The 20,549-nt window shown below is 44.9% G+C and overlaps 1 protein-coding gene across 4 annotated transcripts in view; it reads right to left on the reverse strand.

The window, feature by feature from the left end:
• WDR19 (WD repeat domain 19) overlaps nt 1-20,549 on the reverse strand; it is a 142,640-nt gene that overhangs the window by 103,264 nt on the left and 18,827 nt on the right. For all 4 annotated transcript variants that reach the window (XM_026647981.1, XM_026647983.1, XM_026647980.1 and 1 more), the window contains exons 2-6: nt 20,096-20,187; nt 17,831-17,896; nt 11,575-11,700; nt 9,528-9,643; nt 8,627-8,742 (exon numbers count right to left, since the gene is read on the reverse strand). In XM_026647981.1, the coding sequence (XP_026503766.1) occupies nt 8,627-8,742; nt 9,528-9,643; nt 11,575-11,700; nt 17,831-17,896; nt 20,096-20,187 (516 nt within the window). The remainder of the gene's footprint in view (nt 1-8,626; nt 8,743-9,527; nt 9,644-11,574; nt 11,701-17,830; nt 17,897-20,095; nt 20,188-20,549) is intronic.

The raw sequence follows: 20,549 nt of genomic DNA on the forward strand, positions 1-20,549 counted from the left end.
TGCCCATTGCACTGAAGTCGGAGAACTTTGCTTAGAACTGCCCATCAGACCCCTCCTAGCCACTCCCATAGCTATTTAAGGGCAGCACCACCCCGACCCCTCCTTAGTTCCGTCACACGAAGTATCAAGATTTGAGACTCCAATGCAGAGGGGACAGAAAGTGGGTTGTGGAATACACGTCTGCACTCACATCTCAAAGCACAACAGTTACAGTACAGATAGGTAACTGTTTTTCATCTTCGAGCGGTTGCAGATGTATATTCCACTCAGGTGACTCACAAGCAGTAACCGAAGAGGTAGGGCTTGGGGATGGGCTCTAGTTAAACAGCGACTGGATGACTGCCTTTCCAAAGTGGCATCTGACTGAGACGCAGTCAAAACAGCATAGTGTCTTGTAAAAGTACGCACAGAAGACCAGATAGCAGCACTGAAAATGTACAGAAACATTACTGAGAACAACAGAAGCTGCTTGGGCCCTCGTTGAATGAGTCACCAGTGTCTGTGGAGGAGCACTTGAGCTATCCCATATGCTGTTGTAATGCAGAAAGTGATCCATCTGGAAATCATCCATGTGGAAACCAACTGACCTCCTTCATCTGATTCCCATAGGAGACAAAAAGCTGAAGTGATAAAATTCTTTAATCCCTTCCAGATAAAATGCCAAGTAACGTCTCACATCCAATGTATAAAGGTGCTGTTCATCTGTATTTGAGTGCGGCTTAGAAAGAATACAGGTAAGTATATTGTTTGATGAAGGTAAAACAGCGAAACCATCTTAGACAAAAATCTTGGATGCAGCTGCAGAGTCAGTTTGTCTTTGAAAAATTGCATATATGGAGACTCTGCCATCAAGATCTGCATTTCACTCGCTCTCCTTGCGGCAAAGAAAGGCCATCTTTTGGCAAAGAAGCAACAGAGAACAGGTTGCTATGGGCTCAAACGGAGATCCTATGAGGGCAGCAAATACTATACTAAGGTCCAACAAAGAAATCTCTTCTTTCACAGGTGAAAAGAAATTGACATCTCCTCCACTACCATGAAGTTTGAGAAAATTGACTTCCCTTGGATCGGAGGATAGAACACCAAGATTGCCGCTAAATGGACCCTCAACAAGCTGAGAGGTAGACCAGAGAATGAAGATGTAACAGGCAATGCAAAAATGTCCTGAATACAGGCTTGCCTCGGCTGAATTCCCCGGGTTAGTGACCAAACCAAAAAATGTTTCTACTTGGCCAAATAGGCAGCCCTAGAGGATGTTTTTTTACTACTAAGCAGAAGTTGCTGAAGTGTTTCCGCACACTGTACTTCCTCCTCATCTAACCATGAGGTGCAGACTGCTCAGTACCGGATGCCAAATTTGACTGTGGTGTCGAATCAGTAGGTCATGATAGAGGAGAAAAGAACTCGGAGGTCAAATAGGTAGATTGAGAAGGTCAGAGAGCCAACATTGTCTTGGCCAAACTGGTGCAATGAGGATCAATTTGGCTTGATCCAACTTCAGTTTGAGAACAACCTGTGGAATGAGTGGGATTGTGGTGGGAGACATACCTCAACACTGATCACCAATTCAGATAGAAGGTGTCTGTTAACGAGACCGGACTGAGACCTGCTTGAGAGCAAAATTGACAGCACTTCTTGTCTTTTGTTGCAAAGCAATCAATAGTCAGAATGCCCCATTCTCTGAAGAGATGGATCTTGGCATACTACCCTTCAGAGACGATTTGTGATTCTGGGAGAAATTTTTCCTGAGGTGATTGGCCAAGTGATTCTGAGCACCCGGAACATGAGCAGCTGTGGGAGTGATGTTTTCCCTGATGCAAAATTGCCAAAACTTTATTGCCTCCTGACAAAGCTGGTTGGAGCAGGCTCTTCAGGGCTGTAACTAGGGTGGGGCGAGAAGGGCAATCGCCCAAGGCGCAGGGCCGGGGGGGCATTGACCCCTCCCCCAACAGAGGTCTGGGTGGGGAGCAGAGGGAGTGGTATGGAGCTGTTTCTTCTGCTGACAGTGCCTCTGCAACTGGATGCCACCTCCTGGGTCTTAGTGCCATTCAGCTTTCCATTCTACATGTGCAGGGTGCCTTATGTGGCAGGGGAGGAAGGGCCAGGGGGATGGGCGGTGGAGGATATGGGGTAAGAGGCAGTGGGGAAGGAAGGGGATGGGATAAGATGGGGAAAGAGAAGAGGATAGGGGAATGGGGGGAAGCAGGAGCCGCACATGCAGCATCCCCTCGGCGGCAGCAGCAGCAGCTGGGGCTCCCCCATTAAGCCAGCCCATCCCCCTCACAGCATTGGCAGCCCACCTACAGTGGGTACCCCTTCCGCAGGTACCCCCTCCTGCACCTTCCAAATACCCGCTCCAGCTCCTCCTTTCCCTCCCCCCGGCAGTGTCTTCTATTTGGAAACTTGAAATAGGGTAACCCTAGGGCAGAGGTCTTCAATCTATGGGGCGTGGCTGGGGCCTGGACCAGCTGCCCAAGGAGTGGGGAGGGAGCGACGCCCTGCGCCGCTCCTGGCCCTGCACCAAGGGTCCCGTCTGCCAGGCCCATGCCCCGGCTGCTGACCCTGCACCCAGGGATTGGCACCAAGGGTCCTGGCTGCCTGTCCCATGCTCCACGCCCAGCTGGGGCTACAGGCCTCGGCCCCCAGTTGAGGGTCCACTCCTGCCCCCAGCTGTGACCCAAGCCTCGGCCTGCTTACCCCATCCGCATCCCCCTTCCCGGAACCACATCCCCCGCTCCTGGCTCTGTGGGGGGAGTGCGGATAGGGGTAAGGGGGGCATGAGGTAAAGTTTGGGGACCACTGCCCTAGGGGTCACTCTGTTCTCACAGCCTTGGTTTCCGGAGCTGGTGGGAGCAAGTCTGCCCTGCCAGCAGCTGCCTATCCCCAGTGCCTGGGCTGGGCACCAAGCTCAGAGCTCAAGTTGCATGACCACAAGCCCTGCAGCCACAGGGCTGGGGCAGGGCAGTCAAGGGGAGCAAGGGATGGTTCCACCCTGCACGCCGGGAGTGTGAAAAGAGTAACCTGGAAGCAATGGCAGGTCTCTAGGTGGGGACCGGGGTGTTACCAGGCTGCTGAGAGGCAGATGCCCAAGGGGGATGAGTACTGCAGGGAGCACCTCAGGGAGCATCACATGGCAGCCAGGCTCCATGGGCAGGGGCCAGCTCCAGGAGGTGTTGCAGAGGCATATCAGGTGCAGATTGGAGCTGTGCTGCCCACCCTGCCTGGGGAGTGCCCAGCTGTGCAGAGGTGGCTGGCTCGGGGAGCAGGGCAGGGAGGGCTGCCAGGTAACCAACCAGCACCGTGACTCCCACAGCATGGACAGCCAGGGGCCTGGGTAGGCCAGGCGGCTCCCACCAGCTTCTGATCTGCAGGTTCCTGGAAAGAGGTGAGTTTTCAAACTGTGGGGCACATTGGGAGGCAGAAATCTGGGGGGGCATGCAAATATGATTGCTTGCCCGAGGCGCTAAAATGCTTAGTTATGACTCTGGGGCTCTTGATCTGTGCCCGAAAGGCCTGGTACGCACTGTAAATGACTCGAAACTCCAGGATGTTGATATGAAGAGAATGTTCCTGATCTGTCCACAAACCTTGAACTTTCAATGACCCCAGATAAATTCCCCAACCTCCTGTGAAGGAATTGGTAACTATGGTTCTGATTGGTGGAGGGTAGGCAAAGGGAACACCTTTGCAAACATTTATTGGATGGTCTAGTGGACTGATCAAATGACTGACAATTCAGGAGATATACCACTTTAATCAGCCCTGAGGAGGATGAAGGTACAATCTTGCATTCTGCAACATGTAATTGCATGTGGCCATATTGCCTAGCAATCTCAAGCATACATGGATTGTAGCTGAACAGTGAGAATGGAGGGAAAAATCACAGGAGACAAATTGGTTGGAACTGTTCATTAGGAAAAAACGCCCTTCGAGTATAGTGGGGCCCCAACGAACTTAATTTTTGTATTGGTATTAACCATGACTGTTCAAAATCAGACCAGATGACTGAAAAGACAGAGTGAACTGGATGTAACAGCGGACTTGGTCTCTAGACTTGCCCTTCACTAACCAATTGTTCAGGTAAAGAAAGAAAAGAATTCCTCTTTTTCTGAGATATGCTACTGCTAAAGTCATGCATTTGGTAAATATGCATGAAGCCAGGGACAGGCCAAAGGGGAGCACTGACAATGTTGACCCGCTGCTACAAATCTCAGAAACTTCCTGTGGCTTGGGGAAATTGCCATATGGATCATAGGATCATAGAATATCAGGGTTGGAAGGAACCTCAGGAGGTCATCTAGTCCAACCCCCTGCTCAAAGCAGGACCAATCCCCAGACAGATTTTTGCCCCAGATCCCTAAATGGCCCCCTCAAGGATTGAACTCACAACCCTGGGTTTAGCAGGCCAATGCTCAAACCATTGAGCTATCCCTCCCCCCAAAAACCTAGGCAGGGCAAATCTCGCCATTAAAGAGACCTTTCGCAAGGGCTTGTCCGGGAAGTAAGTGTCCTGAAGATCAAGAGCAGCAAATTAGTAGGTAGAAAGGAAAGCCTGCAGAGGGCAGAGTAGGAAGAAGCCCAGTGAAATGGTAGTAAGGGTTGAGGTGGTGCAGCTCTTGGCTGCTGATGGTAGGGTCCCTGGGCTGGAACCCAGTGGGCTGGCCCAGGGTCCCCTACTAGCCACTGGGAAAGTGACATAGTTTTGCTTAGTAAGACTGCCTAGAAGGAAACCTGGACCAGCTGGTCCTGTGAGACTGTGTTATCCCAGAAGGGAAAAACTGTAAAAGAGGAAGCACTCCAACTCCTAGAGAGCAAGAGGGGCTGCAGCATGAGCAAGTCAAGGAAGGGGCGTCAGAATGAGCAGAACTAATCCCCAGATACAGCCACAAGGGAGCACCCCAGCAGTGAGTAGACCCCATGACATACAACTGAGGCCATAATCCTGGAAGAAGTGTCTGCCATGTTCAGTGATGACTGCAATGACATCTTGCCCACTAGATGGCCTTCCACAATGCGTGTCTTGAACTCTTCCTTGGAGGATTCTGGCAACTTATCAGTAAATTTGGACATAGCCTCCTGTGATAAATGAAGGGGGTGGGAGGGAGCTCCCTTTTATGGACACCCAGCCAGTCAGTTAGCTATAAAATTCCTCTTAGTAGCTGTTCTCTACTTGCTTTACTTGTAAAGGGTTAACAAGCACACCGGTAAAAAGAAAGGCGTGGGCACCTGACCAAAAGAGCCAATGGGAGGACTAAACTTTTTAAAATGGGAAAAAAACTTCCCTTTGTCTGTCTGTGGTGTTCTATGGGAAGGAGGGGAACAAGGAGCAGTTATGATTTGAGAAGCTTTAAGCCAGGTATGATCAAAAATAATCAGATCATACCTAGAATTGCATATTTGGAACTCCCAAATGTGTAAGTAAATTAGGAATATTTAGAAAGGCGTGATTAGGTTTATTTCTTGGCTTGTGAACTCCCCTGTGCTAACCCCAGATGCTTCTGTTTTGCTTTAAGCTGAACCTCAAGAGAGCTATCTTGATGCTTAATTTTTGTAATTGTTTCTTTTAAGCCTAAATTCCAAATGTATTTCCTTTCTTTTTGTTTTTAATAAATTTTTACCTTTTTTAAGAACAGGATTGGATTTTTGTGTCCCTAAGAGGTTTGTACGTATGTTGTTTAATTAGCTGGTGGCAACAGCTGATTTCCTTTGTTTTTTTCTCAGCTCTTCCCCAGAGGGGGGGGTGAAAGGGCTTGAGGGTATCCCACAGGAAGGAATTCCCAAGTGTTTCTTCCTGGGTTCTCAAAAGGGGTGGGAGTTTTCACTTAGGTGGTGGCATTGACCCATCCAAGGTCAGAGAGAAGCTGTGACCTTGGGAGTTTAATACCAGACTGTAGTGGCCAGTATTAATTTTTTTAATTCTTGCAGGTCCCCACCTTCTGCACTCAAACTGCCAGAGTGGGGAAATCAGCCTTGACATCTCCCAATTTACGAAGTCATATTCAGATAATACTGCCTGCTGATTCGAAATGCACATTTGTAACAATGAGGTTGAACAAATTTTTCTTTCCATCAAATTTAACCAATCAGACTCTTTGGCCTGGTCTACACTAAAGAGTTAGGTCGACCCAGCTACATTGCTCAAAGGTCTGAAAAATCCATACCACTGAGCAACGTGGTTAAGTCGACCTAACCCCCAGTGTAGACAGCGCTAAGTCAATGGAAGAATTCTTCCGTTGACATAGGTACTGCCTCTAGTGGATGTGGATAACCTATGTTGATGGGAGAACCCCTTCCGTTGGCGTAGATTGTGTCTACACTGAAGCACTAAAGTGGGGCAGCTGCAGCATGCTGCTATAGCATTTCAAGGATAGACAAGCCCAAAGTCTTTAGGCATGGATTCATATCTCCCCTGAGATAGTCTCTCATTTGCCACTATTACAATAATAGTTTGGGGCTGGATGTGAAAAGAAGCACTCAAAACCCTGCATAGGTACATAATAACAACTACAGCAAAGCATACTGACAAAAGGTAAGGAAACTGGGGTATGACACAAAGTCTTTGCGAGTTCCAAAAGTGCTTCATTTATTGGGAGAGCTCCCCTTCCTGGAGCTGAGGACTGGAGAATGTCCACCAATTTGATGTACTTGAGCAAACTCAGCCTGAAGCCATTTGCCTCAGGAGATCTTGAAAGGATTTAAAATTCTCAGGCACAAAAGAGGAGAAATCCAGCACCGTGGAGTCATCAGGTGAGGAGGAAGAGGAAGAGAGCAGAGCCAATGGGGATCTCCTGTAGCAACACTTGTGCCTGTAATAATGGTTCAGGCTGAACCAGCTCAGAGGGAGCAACCTTGGTCTGTGTCTGCAGTGTAGGTGGCTCAAGAAGGGACACTACTGAGGGGATTGGCGACCTTGCCCTGGACTGAGCTAAGGATCAGGACCTTGCAGACTGAGGAACATCCAAAGGATTCCAAGGAGGCCCTTCAGGATAAGGATACAGCATTGGTGGCCAGTATGAACTGGACCAAGAGCCTCTGTCCTTACTGCAGGACCAGTGCAGATCCCTGTACAAATGGTAATCCCGGAGGAATCAAAGACTTTCAGGAATGGTGGAAAATAGTGCCAATAATGGTGACAATTCTGCAAGGGCACAGAAGAAGCCACTGCAGCTGAATGCTCCTGTATTAATAGAGAATCAGGAACTAGAAAAGCATAGAAAGTCTAGCACTACCTGACACATCAGTGGGGTGGAAACAATTGGTGCCGACACCGATGTCGTTGATACCAGACTCAATGGATGCCCACTGATGGCACTGGAGTCGACGGTATGGTGTCCAACTGATCTTGATTCAGTACCAGTGAGTGGGTAGATGGCCCAGCTCTATTCAATCTGCAGAGCTTCCCAGCACCGAAGCAGGCATAAGGTGTTGTTTCAGGTGCAAGTGTCTAGCCACCTACATTCTCTTTTTGAGCAACTTACAGATGGAGCACTTTTCTTTATTGTGCCCTTCCCCAGGCACAATAAACACGGAGTGTGGGGTCACTATTAGAGACAGCCACCCCACATGTCAGGCGGTGTTTAAAACCTGGTGAGGGCATCACACCAGGTTAAATCCTACTTAACTAACTACTACTAATTAACTAAATCCTAAGGGCACTACTATAACTAAATACATACACAAAATCATAGGAAAGCACTGTGACAGTGATATTTGATACCACACAGAATTCTCCAACTCAAGCTGCAGGCAGTGAAAAGGAACTGAGGGAGGTCAGTGCAGAGCTGCATTTAAATAGCTATGGGAGGGGCTATGAAAGGCCAAAGGAAGCGAGTGCCACCCCAAAAGGGAGTGCTAAGCAAAGTTCTCCAGATTCAGTACACTGGGCGTGTGCACACCTGGGAGGAATGTCTGCAACCATTTGAAGAAATAAGATTTCAGTCTGCTCTTAAAAAAGTATTCAATGAACCACTGTTTCTACTATTTGAAATTAAGTGAATTCTATAAATGTTGTGCATATCCAGAAAGTGCCTTTGCTCACAAGGATTCTAATTTACATAAGAAAACACTTAGAACTCTGATCAGAGGGAAGAAGGGAATTGGCATCTCAAAAGGGGTAATGAAGGTCTACCTTACACTTCAGGGTCAACATCCTCATCCCTACTCCAGTCACTTTACAAAGAGTAAAAGGGCTGGAGCATCCTAAAGGTGCCCTAAAAGCCCTGTATCTGGCCATGGAAGAATTCCCCTGGTACAGACACTGTGGAAAGGCTGCTTTCCAAGGACCCCTTGCAAGCCCTGGCATAGGGGATAAACCGGGGCAGAGGTGATGAGCAGCATTTCAGGGGCAGGCCCATAACATGCAGTGCTGCAGAGTCTGCAGCCAATAGGGCAACCCAAAGAGGCTGCTATAACTTAGACAGGCCCCAAAGTATGCTGACATTATGCTCCAGCCCTGGGAGCAGTCCAGGATTGGGAGAGTGCAAAGATGACTTATAGCCACTTTAGCATCCACTCCAACTGGGCTGAGAGTGAGTCCAGTGTTGTGACTCTCAGAGATCAGCACAGAATCTTGCCCCAGGATCATAAACTAAGTATAACAGTTAGATAAAGATGCTGCTATTATTACCTGTCTTATAGTATCTCCTTCCTGATTGCTAATAGTTATCATTTTGTCTTCACTACCTAGTGCCAGCAGATTTTCAGTACTCCAGCAACCACAAGTGATCCGCTTGGTGTGTTTACCTGAAAAACAGATATATATCTAATTTATACGTATAAAAAACCATACAAAATTAGAGATGGAAATGTGGCCTCCAATTCATAACCCAGCCAATGCAGGTTTGAGCCCTACAATACACATATTTTAAAAAACATTAAAAAATTAAAGGAAAGATTAATGTAATTCAAGTATGTACATTTTTAGAAAATAATTAGGGTGTGAAACAAAAAACTGACATGGTGAATATTCAAGAAGGCATGATAGCCAGTGGAAAATATTTGTTATCAAAGTTTGTTTCTAGTTAAAAAAAAAATAAAAAATCCCTGAGAGGGAAGCCTTTGTATCTTTATGGAACCTTAAGGAACGTCTCATCTTCCCACTTGATTTGCATCAAACTTCTCAAGCCATTTATGGCAGTCACCATTTTCCTGCCCAAATGGAACTCTGAAGTTTATTGATGTTTCTCCTCAAATATACCATAGGAAAGATAGTTAACAACATGAAAAATTCCACAGCCAATTTTCTGGCTTGTGGAGCAAGGGAGACAATTTAACCCAAGTTTCCCACACGGCAGCACAGAACTTTGCCACTAGGTCATCACAGAGGTGTTTTACAAAGTATTCTATAAGACACCATTCTAGTAAGAATAATAAATCAGAAGTAGCCATTTGAACAAGGGTACATTTTGGAGTTACAGTTATAGATTATCATATTTTTACACTGAACACAAAGGAAGCTTAACACTATGAGTAAAATTGTGCTCTCAGTTAGAAACATACAAATCCTCTGAATTCAGTATAGTACATACCAAGGACAGGAATCTTGCGAGAAGTCTGTCGGTTATAAATAAGCAAGTTTCCCTTAGTTGTTCCAACAGCAAGTAAGGCTCCAACTTTGGACCAAAGCAAGAAAGACATTGGGTCTCTGAAATATTAAAAAACACAATAAAATCATCTTATATGGCATATCAGTGAGATTCTCTTTTAAACTTAAAACAAGCGCATTGTTAACTATAATTATTTGTTTTGTATTTGCACAGTGTTGTGTAAACCTGAGCTAAATTTTTTAATTCATTTGTTTAGGGTGAGTTTGCCACTTTCAGACTTGCTTAAGCGTTCACTAAATAGCGATGAACTGGGGGGTTGGGGGAGAGGGGCAGGGGGAGAAAGCTGGTTTGTTTAAATATTTTGACGTGTACAAATGCTAAAAGTGGGCATCTGTCCATAAGCTCTAAGCATAATCAAGTTGACAATAAATTTCTAAGAAACGTTTAAAAAGATGGTGCTTTTCTGAATTTTTTTGTATTTTAACGGTGTAGTTGGGACTGATCACATGACTGTATTCACATGGTAGATCATAGTTCTTTTTGATTTACAAACTATCCAACGTAGTAAGAAAGCTTAGCAGAAGCTATTTTTGCTTTGAGTTTCAGATAGAGGAAGACTGTGTTTTGTGTGATTTTTGAAGAGTTAATACAAAAAGCTAATATTTTAATTGAATTTAGTAAAAAGATAATATTATTTCAATCTCCCTGCAGCCTAACCTGTCAGCCAAGCCTGAGTCCTGATATTTCTGTTGCATTTATATTGTTGTATGCAATTAGGTATGGCTTCCTTACTGATACAGTCTCCCTCATGTAATTGGATTTTAGAATTGATGTATGTAAATGCCCTTGAAGGAAATTTTGTCTGTTTTATTATTAGTTTAAAAAGTAATAAACATGAAGAGCATAATAAATGGTAATAGAAGCAGAAGTACTAAAGGAATAGATATTTCTGTAACAGGGGCTGCTCATATCCCAGCTACGTAGACTGGATGGACGTAAAGTAACAGCGAGCAAAATAAGATGCATTCAGAGTCTGTGACTGTTAATCAGGATCGAGTTTCTGATAAGTCATGTGAAGAGGAAAATATTTTTTCTGTTGCTGATGAAAGACTCTGGGGGCAGGGACTTTATTATCGTATGTGCTTCAAAGAGTACCTAGCACATGGTGGGTGCTACTGCTATGTAACTAATAATAGATGGAGACTCTCTCAGGATTTAGGCACTGTTGACATTCTTTTAAAAACACAAATCATACAATAAAAAAATATCCAGCTGCAAACTCCATCATATACACCTCTACCCCGATATAACACTGTCCTCAGGAGCCAAAAAAATCTTACTGTGTTAGAGGTGAAACCGCGTTATATCGAACTTGCTTTGATCCACTGGAGTGCGCAGCCCCGCCACCCCTGAGCGCTGCTTTACCGCATTATATCCGAATTCATGTTATATCGGGTCGCATTATATCAAGGTAGAGGTGTATCAACAATGATCAGCTAATCTTTACAGCAACAAGATTAGATATTACCCTTCAGCAACACCTTACCCACAAAAGCTGTATTGAAAGATCTTTGCAATATACCTGAAGGTCAAGAGATTCATCCTTTTTAGAACTCGGGTGTGGGAAACGAGTTCCAAAGTTGAGGAACCCTTAGGGAAAGTGCCTTCCCAGCAGCAACCTCTGTTTTAAACTGAATGGATTCCAGATCAAGTGTTTCTATTGATCCCAATTTTGGCAGTAGCACGTCGTGGGGAAAGAGATAATCTCTCAAGTAGACTGGTTGAGGCCATTTAGGGCATTATAGACCATTATAGGGCTCTACCTTGAAACCTGCAGATAGCCAATTAAAACTACAAAACACCAGTGTAATGTCCTTGTGGCAACATACCTCACTCAAGAAGCAGGGTGCTGCATTCTGCATTAGTTTCAGCTTCCAAATGGGTTTAGGATGTAGCACCAAGAAGGGCATACTGTACTAGTATGATTCTTGACATGCGTTTTACATTTTACAAGAAGAGTTTTTCTTACCTCATGCCACCGTCCACCTGGCTTGTTTTGTTTGTGTTGGCATCCCACAGATAAATGGTACTAGATTTGTCAGCAATTATGGCTAAGGTGTCCCCATCTTTATCCCAGTCCATAGCAACACAGTTGCTTAAGAAACAAAGAGAAAGAAGAAAATAAACTTTACTAGGGATTTTAAAAGTTTATGAGGGCCTAAACCAGACAAAATTATACAGTCAAAATGAAGCCCCTGACCCAGCTCCTCCCCTCCTAACAAACCTGAGACAGGATGAGACATTCATGTTACATAAACCTGAATCTCCAGATAGAAGTTGCACCCCAGCTCTAATCTCACCCAAGACTATGACCCCTTCCTACTACTTGAATCTATCTCCCCTTGTAAGTATTTTCACACTTGCTTCTTATCAAACTGTCTGTACTGAGCTATCTTGATTATCACTTCAAAAGTTTTTTTTCTCTTACTTAATTGGCCTCTCAGAGTTGGTAAGACAACTCCCACCTGTTCATGCTCTCTGTATACTCTGATTCCTACCACTTGTGCCTCCAAAGGGGGCTCCAAAGCCCTGATCCCTTGCTGGGCCCCGGGGCTAGAGGGCCCCTTCCAACATACTCTGGATCTTTAAGGGACTCCAAGCTGTCACCCAACCTTATAGTTTTTTGGAGGTCACCTGATGTGGACAGCTCCCTCCTAGTTCTCAGAAGGGTATTAAGTTTGGGACAGAAGTCCACATGGAAGCAGGAAAATGCTCTAGTTGCTGTTCCCACAATGAGCACAGGGGTAGACATACCCCACAATCTCTAGCACAGGAGAAATAGGACTAAGGAAGGGACATATATTAAGGATTATAAACAACTCTGCTTATGCACTGGGTATATTTTCCTGCTGCACTAGTGCAGAGAAGGGTTGGGCACCAAAGGCTCTTATTAGAACTGGAAGAGACAATGGATCATAATGAAAAAATCCTCAAAGACTGTGCAGAAGAAAGAGGCCTCTTGGGGTAATTCTGCAATTAAAAACCCTTGGCTGGCCTGTGCCAGCCGACTCAGGCTAAGGGGCTGTTTAACTGTGGTGTAGACATTCGTGCTCAGGCTGGAGTTCGGGCTGTAGGATCCTGGGAGGTGGGAGGGTCCCAGAGCTCAGGCTGCAGCCCAAGCCCAAATGTCTACACTGCAATAAAACAGCCCCACAGCCCGAGCCCTGAGAGCCAACGTCAGCTGGCACAGGCCTAACTGCAGTGTCTAACTCTCAGTTCCAGGAGCCCAGCTGCATCCCTGAAGACAACAAAAGGATGGATTCTGGCACACAGGTGTTTGTATAAATGTTAGCAGCCCTGGCATGTGCATCAAGGTAGATTTGTGTGAACACAACAGAACCTGAACCAACCCTGATTTTAGATGGAGTCTGGGTATTATATTGACCGTTTGCACATCTCTAATCATAAGGCAAGCAACTCATAATGTATTGCAGGCATCTGGTTACTTGTTCTAGACTCCATCTGCTAGTATGGGGAAATAATTTACTGTTTGGCTGCCAGAGGGACATTTGTCAATTAAATATGTAAAAACTGCAGTGTCTAATCTTCGCAAAAACATGCAGAACACAGCTTTTGCTGTCATGAATGCTTCAACATCTTTGGTTTTTAACTGTCTGAAAATTTTTTTTACACTCTTCTACCATGGACCTTATCTCTCAACCACTGTTCTTTGGTAAAAAATGTACGGTATGCAAAAAGAGTATTTATCTTCTTTTCTCCCACTTGCCTGAATTTAGCAGGATAGTAAATGTGGCCTCCCGCAAGAAACTTCAATGGATGTCTCAATCCCCAGCCACAGCAGCATGCAGCATTCTGGTGAGCAGGAGGAATAAATGGGAAGGGAAGCCACTAGAGGCAGTGTAACCTAGGGGACACCGCACTTGACTGGGACTCAGGAGATCTGGATTCTATTCCCAGCTCTGTCATTGGCCTGTTGGGAGACCTGGAACAAGTCACCTGCTCTCTCTGTGCCTCAGTTTCTCTATCTGTAAAATGGGGATAATGACACTGACCTCCTTTGAGATCTACAAATGAAAAGCACTGAATAAGAGCTGGGAGTTTTTATTATTATTATTATTAGATAAGAGTGCAGAAAAAAACGAGAAAGCAAAAAAGAAAAATAGTATATAAGAACAGAGCCAAATGGACAAGAGAAAATGAGAAATATAATTGAAGAGATGGCGCTTATGACATCTTCTATTCGAACAGAAGAAACTTGGGATTCTGAACTCAGTTCTCAAGAGAGGAGAGGTCCCAGACAGAGTAAGAAGGCAACAGACAGAGTGACCACAGCACTGTTTGGACTGAGCTGGAGTTCTTTCAGGTAAGTGTCCTTGCTTTTGCTTGAACCCTATGTGACAGAAGTGGAGATGCTCTGTAATCATTTCTGAATACTGTATATTGACCTGGTTATTAGGATGTTTACTTATTAATATGTTGATTTAGTTTAATAGGGCAGTTGTCAGGAAAAACAAGCTGATAGGGAAACAATGGCTCAATATAAGACACCCTTCAGTAAACACATATGGGTTGTTAAGAGACAATACCTGAACTATTAGCTTTGAAGATTCTACTTCCTGGCTCCAGCCAACTTACATAGCCAAGGCCTGGGAACCAAAAGGACTATGGAGCTTAAAAAGGACCATTCTCAAGAGTGAGGGGAGAACTGTTGGGGCGTTGTTCAGGGGAACCAGGCACACAGGAACTGCTGTGGTGTCTGAAAAAAAGTCAGGCTGCCTAAAACTACCTCAGGGGATGGTAAGCCTTTAGGTTGGACAGACATGCATTAGACTATTTGTTGTTTTAAAATCCTTTTTCCTCTAAATACGTTGCTCCCACTGCAAAAAAAACAATACTTTTGTTTTAAGGAGGTATTCTGGTCACAGACTCCCAAAGAGAAGAACCAGAGTCAGACTTGCACAGTTGATACTCAGGGTACTGTAGCCCAGGGCCTGGTGTAAGAGTGGGAGAACTGTGGAATTCTAGCCAGAATAGGTGGAGGTCTGAAACCTGAGAGGAGAAACTCTGAGAGACCAGAAAGAGTACAAATGTATAGCTAGTCCTGTAACTGTGACACCTATACTCAATTTGGGTTGTTATTCTTGGCGGAAAAAAATGTAGTCTAGTTTAAGGGCAGCATCTAATTGCCATGGTTGAAACTGCTGTTATTTAACTGCTTCTACAGCAAACAATCAATCAGATTGTAAATTAGGTTCAAGTTTAATATTAAAAAGACACTCAGATTTAGGCTATGTCTACACTGCATTTTCATCAGTAAAACTTTTGTCACTCAGAAGTGTGAAAAAAACCACCCCCTTGACCAACAAAAGTTTTACCGATGAAAAGTGCCCATGTGGACAACGCTTTGTCGGCGTGAGACACTCCTCGCTGATAAAGCTTCTGCCCCTCGTTGGGGGTGGGTTTATTTTGTCGGCAGGAGAGCTTTCTCCTGGCAACAAAGAGCGCCTACATTGTGTGCCTTACAGCGGCAAGGCTTTAGCAGCATACCTATGCTGCTGTAAGCTGTGCAATGTAGACATAACCCTAGAGTTAGGCTCTTTGAGGTAGGTGTAATACTAGGTTCTTTGAAACCAGACTTCAGGAGACTGAGCTAATCATGAATAAGGCCATGATTTAGTCACAGAAGTCGCGGAAGGTTGTGGGAACCCCCAAGCTCCCGGGCAGCGGCAGGGGAACCCCTGAGCTCGGGCTGACATGGGAGCTGTGGCACCCCACAGCTCCCAGCCCCTACAGGCAGCAGGGGATCCTCAGAGCTGCAGCAGCAGGGGTACCCCTCAGGCCCTAGCTGCTCCAGGCAGCTCCTAACCCCTGCGCAGCTGCCCCCCTTCATGCCTGTGGGAATCCGCAGATCCCCATTTTGTCCCGATATTTTTAGTAAGAGTCATGGACAGGTCATGGTTTCTGTGAATTTTTCCTTTTTTGCCTGTGACCTGTCCGTGACTTTTACTAAAAATATCCATGACAAAAATCTTAGCCTTTGGAGGTGCTAAGGCCTTCAACCTTTGTTCAAGGTAGATGCATCTACAGAGTTAAGAAATGAATGAATGTATACACAGCAATTAGACACCCGGGGCTGGCCCAGGCCAGCTGACTCGGGCTCGCGGAGCATGGGTTAAGGGGCTGTTTAATTGCAGTGTTGACGTCTGTACTCAGACTGGTGCCTGGGATCTAGGATCCTGTGAGATGGGAGGGTCCCAGAGCTCGGGCTGCAGCCTGAGCCTGGAAGTCTACACCGCAATGAAACTGTCCTACAGCTTGAACCCGAGAAACCCAAGTCAGCTGCCATGGGCCAACTATGGGTTTTTCTTTGTAGTGTTGACATCATCTGGGGTCTCTCAGGGTGACTGAGAAGAAGGGAGCTTGGACTGAGTGGTAGTCAGTCACAGAGGGCAAGAAAGCTTTAAATTGAACTGTTATCACCTGGCAGACTGAGGAATTAAAAACTGAATAATAATAAAACCTTTTCCTTGAATAATTAACAGACCACAACAAAGTTAAATTCATTTCTAATCAGAGTTAAAACTCAGTCTAGCTATGAAGGTAAATCAGTAGCAAATTAGCCAGGGAGGGCACTAACCAATTTGTTGCAGAGTGCAAAATGTATGAATGACTATTTGCTTTGTGGCCAAGTGGCGTACATACACACCCAATACAAGCAGCTCATGGCTATCAGAGCCCGTGTACAGCATCCTGAGCACAGAGCTGCTGAACTGGAAGAGCAGTGACAGATGGAATTGTTTATAGACTCTGCATATAGGGACACTGGAGTAGGCTCACCTCAGAACTGACTTCCACAATCATCCGATTGAGGAAGCCAGACTCATGGTGGAAGGGGCACCAAGGTGGAATGGAGGAACATACCCCCTTAGATGGGACTCCCCTTCCGACTGAAATAGTAGAGACTGACAGCTCCTCATGTACTGAGGAGGTCATTCCAGGGGACTGAATTAGTGGGGAGAGAAAAGATACCTCTACACTGCAGAAAAAAAAAAAAAAAAAAAAAAAAAATCACACACACCCCAAACAACAACAAAAATGTAGCAGCAAGTCTCAGAGCTCAGGTCAACTTGGGTTTGCCCTATGGTGCTAAAAATTGCAGTGTAGATGTTCCCACTTGGCCTGGAGCCTGGGCTCTGAAACCTGGGAAGGGGGAGAGGGTCTCAGAGCCTGGGCTTCAGGCTGAGCGAGAATGTATACACTGCTATTTTTTTAGCCCTGTAGCACAAATCTGAGTCAGTTGACCCAGGCTCAGACTGCTGCTGCAGAAGTTATTTTGCAGCGTAGACATACCCAAAGACTGATTGTGGTGACAGAAGACTGATCATGAGAAATGTAGACAGTTGGCGACTATCAGAACAGGTTGGTGACTTCACTACCAGGTGTAAAGGTGGCAGACATCATGAGATATCTAACCAAACTGCAGGCGAGCACTGGGGAAGTGCCTGTGGTCGTGGTATGTATTGGTACCAATGATGTTGAGAGATGTAGGGGAGAGGTCCTGGAAGCTAAATTTAGAATACTAGATAGAAGGCATAGGTCCAGGGCATCAGTCGTAGCTTTTTCTGAAGTGCTTTGAGTTCCATACACAGGTCCATCTAGGCAGAGGGAACTTCAAAGTCTCAATGCATGCAGGAAAAGACGGTGCAAAGAAGAGAGAAAGTTTTCTAGGTACTCGGGAACATTTGGAGGAAAAGGAAGCTATACAGAGGGCAGGAGACCACCTTAATTAAAATGGAACCAGACTACAATGGAATAGAAAATAAATAAGATAACAGTTTTGGGTTGTTGACATAACATGAGTAGATGGTGTGAGATAGAACTGAAGTGAAGAAAGTACTTTTATACAGTTTTTGAGATGAAGTTTGGACTTGAAATAAGGTTTTTTGGTATTTTAAATCTTTTTAACCTGTCACTTTTGTCATACATTTATATATTTTAGCAATGAACTATTTATGTGGGGTCCTAAAATTCCGGTTAAAAGTATCTCTTCCCTTCTTTTGATGAAAAGTATAGTTAAAGAATGTTTTACGTATAAGGATAAATATAATTTTTTCCTGATTTTTCATGGCTATTGTATTATGAATTCAGTTTTGCCTCAGATTACTTATGCATCTTCCACAGATTATTTATATGTATGCATGTGCCATTAAAAGTATGTGGTTTTTTTGTTTAAGAACATGTTCCAAACCCTTGTTAGTTCTTACCTTGGTAAGTTAATTTCATTTCTCTTCTGACCATGACGATCAAAGATTTTTACAGTGTGATCAGCTCTAAAAAAAACAGAAGATGAATTCAGTCTTTTTGTATACTTGCAAATATCCTTAGAGATTTCATAAAAACTTTTTCCATTAATCTTTCATGCCACGTTGATGTGGCTCATGAGTTTTATCTATTGATATTTCCAGGGGATAGGTACTTACTGTGACAGATATTATGGATATATGCAGTGTTGTTGTAGCCATGCGGGTCCCAAGTTATTAGCGAGACAAGATCGGAGAGGTAATGTCTTTTATTGGACCAACTTCTGCTGGTGAGAGAGGCAAGCTTTCAAGCTTACACAGAGCTCTTTTTTAGGTCTAGGAAATATACAGCTTGCCTCTCTCACCAACAGAAGGTAGTCCAATAAAAGATATTATGGACACATGGAATAATAAAAAGTTATTGTATCGGCTTTATAAGTCTTATATGTATGTTTATGGGCTAAGGAATGTATTCTGGCTCCATGGGGGAGTTACAGGGTTTCCTACAAGAACTAAATCACTGGGAGGTAATTAATGCAAATTCCTAGGCAGGTAGCAAGTCTGGAGGAGACTCCGCCCCTGACAGAAACTGCATATACATAGCCTTGGCAGGATTCGATTGAATTTGATAGATGAAGTAAACATCGATTTCAGCTGACACACTGAAATTTGACCAAAAAAACCCAAAACAAACAAACAAACAAACAAAAACCACCCTGTGCACCTTGTCTCTGCAGGTATCACATGTCACCAGTCCTCAGGCAGGGCAGGCAACCCCACTGTCATAGCTTTCTTACTCAACAGCTGGGAGTGCGGGAGCCATTCCTAGGCAGAAGCCATTCAGCAGCAGGGTAGCCTCCCCTGTGGCCAGGGGCTTGTCTCCCAGTTTTAGGCAAAGGGTCTCTACTCCCTCATGCCCTGCCAGAACTGCAGCCTTCCCCACATCTTGCGTCTACAGGGATCCAATGTCACTGGCCCTGCAGTAGCACAGGAAGCCCCAGGCAGCCCTTCTGTCATAGGAGTGAGGCCATGACATTGTGGTGGCAGAAGGCTCACTATGCTACCACAGGGCTTGTGACACTTGATTCCTGCTGGTGCAAGCTGTGGAGAAGGCTGCGGTCCTGGATGGGCAGAGCAGAGACCCCGAGCTAGTACTGCAAGGATGATGTACTGGGGGGAGCTCTGTCCCTGGGCAGAAGCCATTCGGCAGTGGGGTGGCCTCAGGCAAGGGGCTTGTACTGTTCCTCATAGCTCTGCAGAGGAGTCTCTGCTCTGCTCTGCCAGGACTGCAACCTTCCCCGCACCTTGCACCTGCAGGAATCAAATGTCACAGGCCCTGCAGGGAATCCTCTGGGGCCATGACAGAGGAGCTGCACTCACTCACCCACCCACCCACCCGAAACATAGGAGCTGTCCCTGGGATGGAATTGTTCAGCAGCAGGGTGGCCTCCCTCTGTGTCCAGGGGCTCATCCTTCTCCTTGGAGTCCTTGCTCCACCGGCTGAGGATAACAGCCTCTCTGGCATCTTTTACATAGGTGTCTTGGATCCCACAGCTGTGCAGGGTGCCCCTGCAGCCATGTTGCCAGTCCTGGGAACCCCTTGGAGCCCCACTATTAGTGCTACCCTAATGCTAACCCTACCCTAATGCTAACCCAACCCTCCCCTTCCCTCCCCCTTAATTTCCAAGGATTGTAAAAATTAAAATTGTTAAAAATCAAACAAAAATCTTAAAACTAAAAATACATATTAGTTGCCTAAATTACAAAAAAAAAATTGAATTCTGCCAAATCTACTTATACTAGTTTGACCTACTTCAAAAACCTTGACAAACAAAGAAATTAAAACTATAAAAGTGCTGTTGGTCAATGGTTAACCCTATCATTGCCTGGTTGGTCACTAATTAACCGTGTCATTGCCCTTGAAAGAATAGGACTATAGGTGCTGAACTGAAGTCAGATCTACTGTGGTAATCACAGTGAATTACAGAAAGAATTGCAGCCTAACTCCCTGGTCTAGAGGTGGAGAGTTGCAGGACTCTATGGTGACAGCTGAGAAGCCTGAGACCTAAGTGGGGTGCCCTCAAGAAGGCCAAAAAGGGGTCAGAGATGCAAGTTACCTCAGGAACTGTGACATATACTGTGATAGTGAATATACAACATTAACAAAATGGTGAAAATAACTCAATTACCTCTACATACATATTAATAATATTTAAATTCTTATCTTACCCTGTCACAGCAAGGAAGTTTCCTAAAGTTTTCTGCCAGATGAACTGCACAGGGGAACCAAGCAAAGCCTTTTCTAATAGAGTAAAAACTCGCTGAGGGAAGAAAGAGGGGAATTACTAACTTAAAAATGGTAAGCATTGGAGAATATTAAACCTGCCTAGTACGTATTAGTAAATATAACTAACATTCAGTACAAATAAAGTAAAAGATAGGCTATAGGATAGACAATGTATAAAAGGGACAGAATTCTGTGGCAGGCCTTTTGTTATACATGGGAAAGTGAATTTTCATTACAGACACTTCAGATCTGGTGTTGAAAAAGTTCAACCTTGAAAACCTAAGACGAAAATAGTACAAATATACTTTAATTTGTATTAGCAATTTTTTAAAATTTTAAGTTAGAGAATTCAGACTTTTGCAAAGATAGCACTTTTGATTGTTGCTACTTAGGCTA

Source organism: Terrapene carolina, unplaced genomic scaffold (genome assembly GCF_002925995.2).
Source record: "Terrapene carolina triunguis isolate 2854851 unplaced genomic scaffold, T_m_triunguis-2.0 Scaffold66, whole genome shotgun sequence".
Taxonomy (NCBI): domain Eukaryota; kingdom Metazoa; phylum Chordata; order Testudines; family Emydidae; genus Terrapene; species Terrapene triunguis.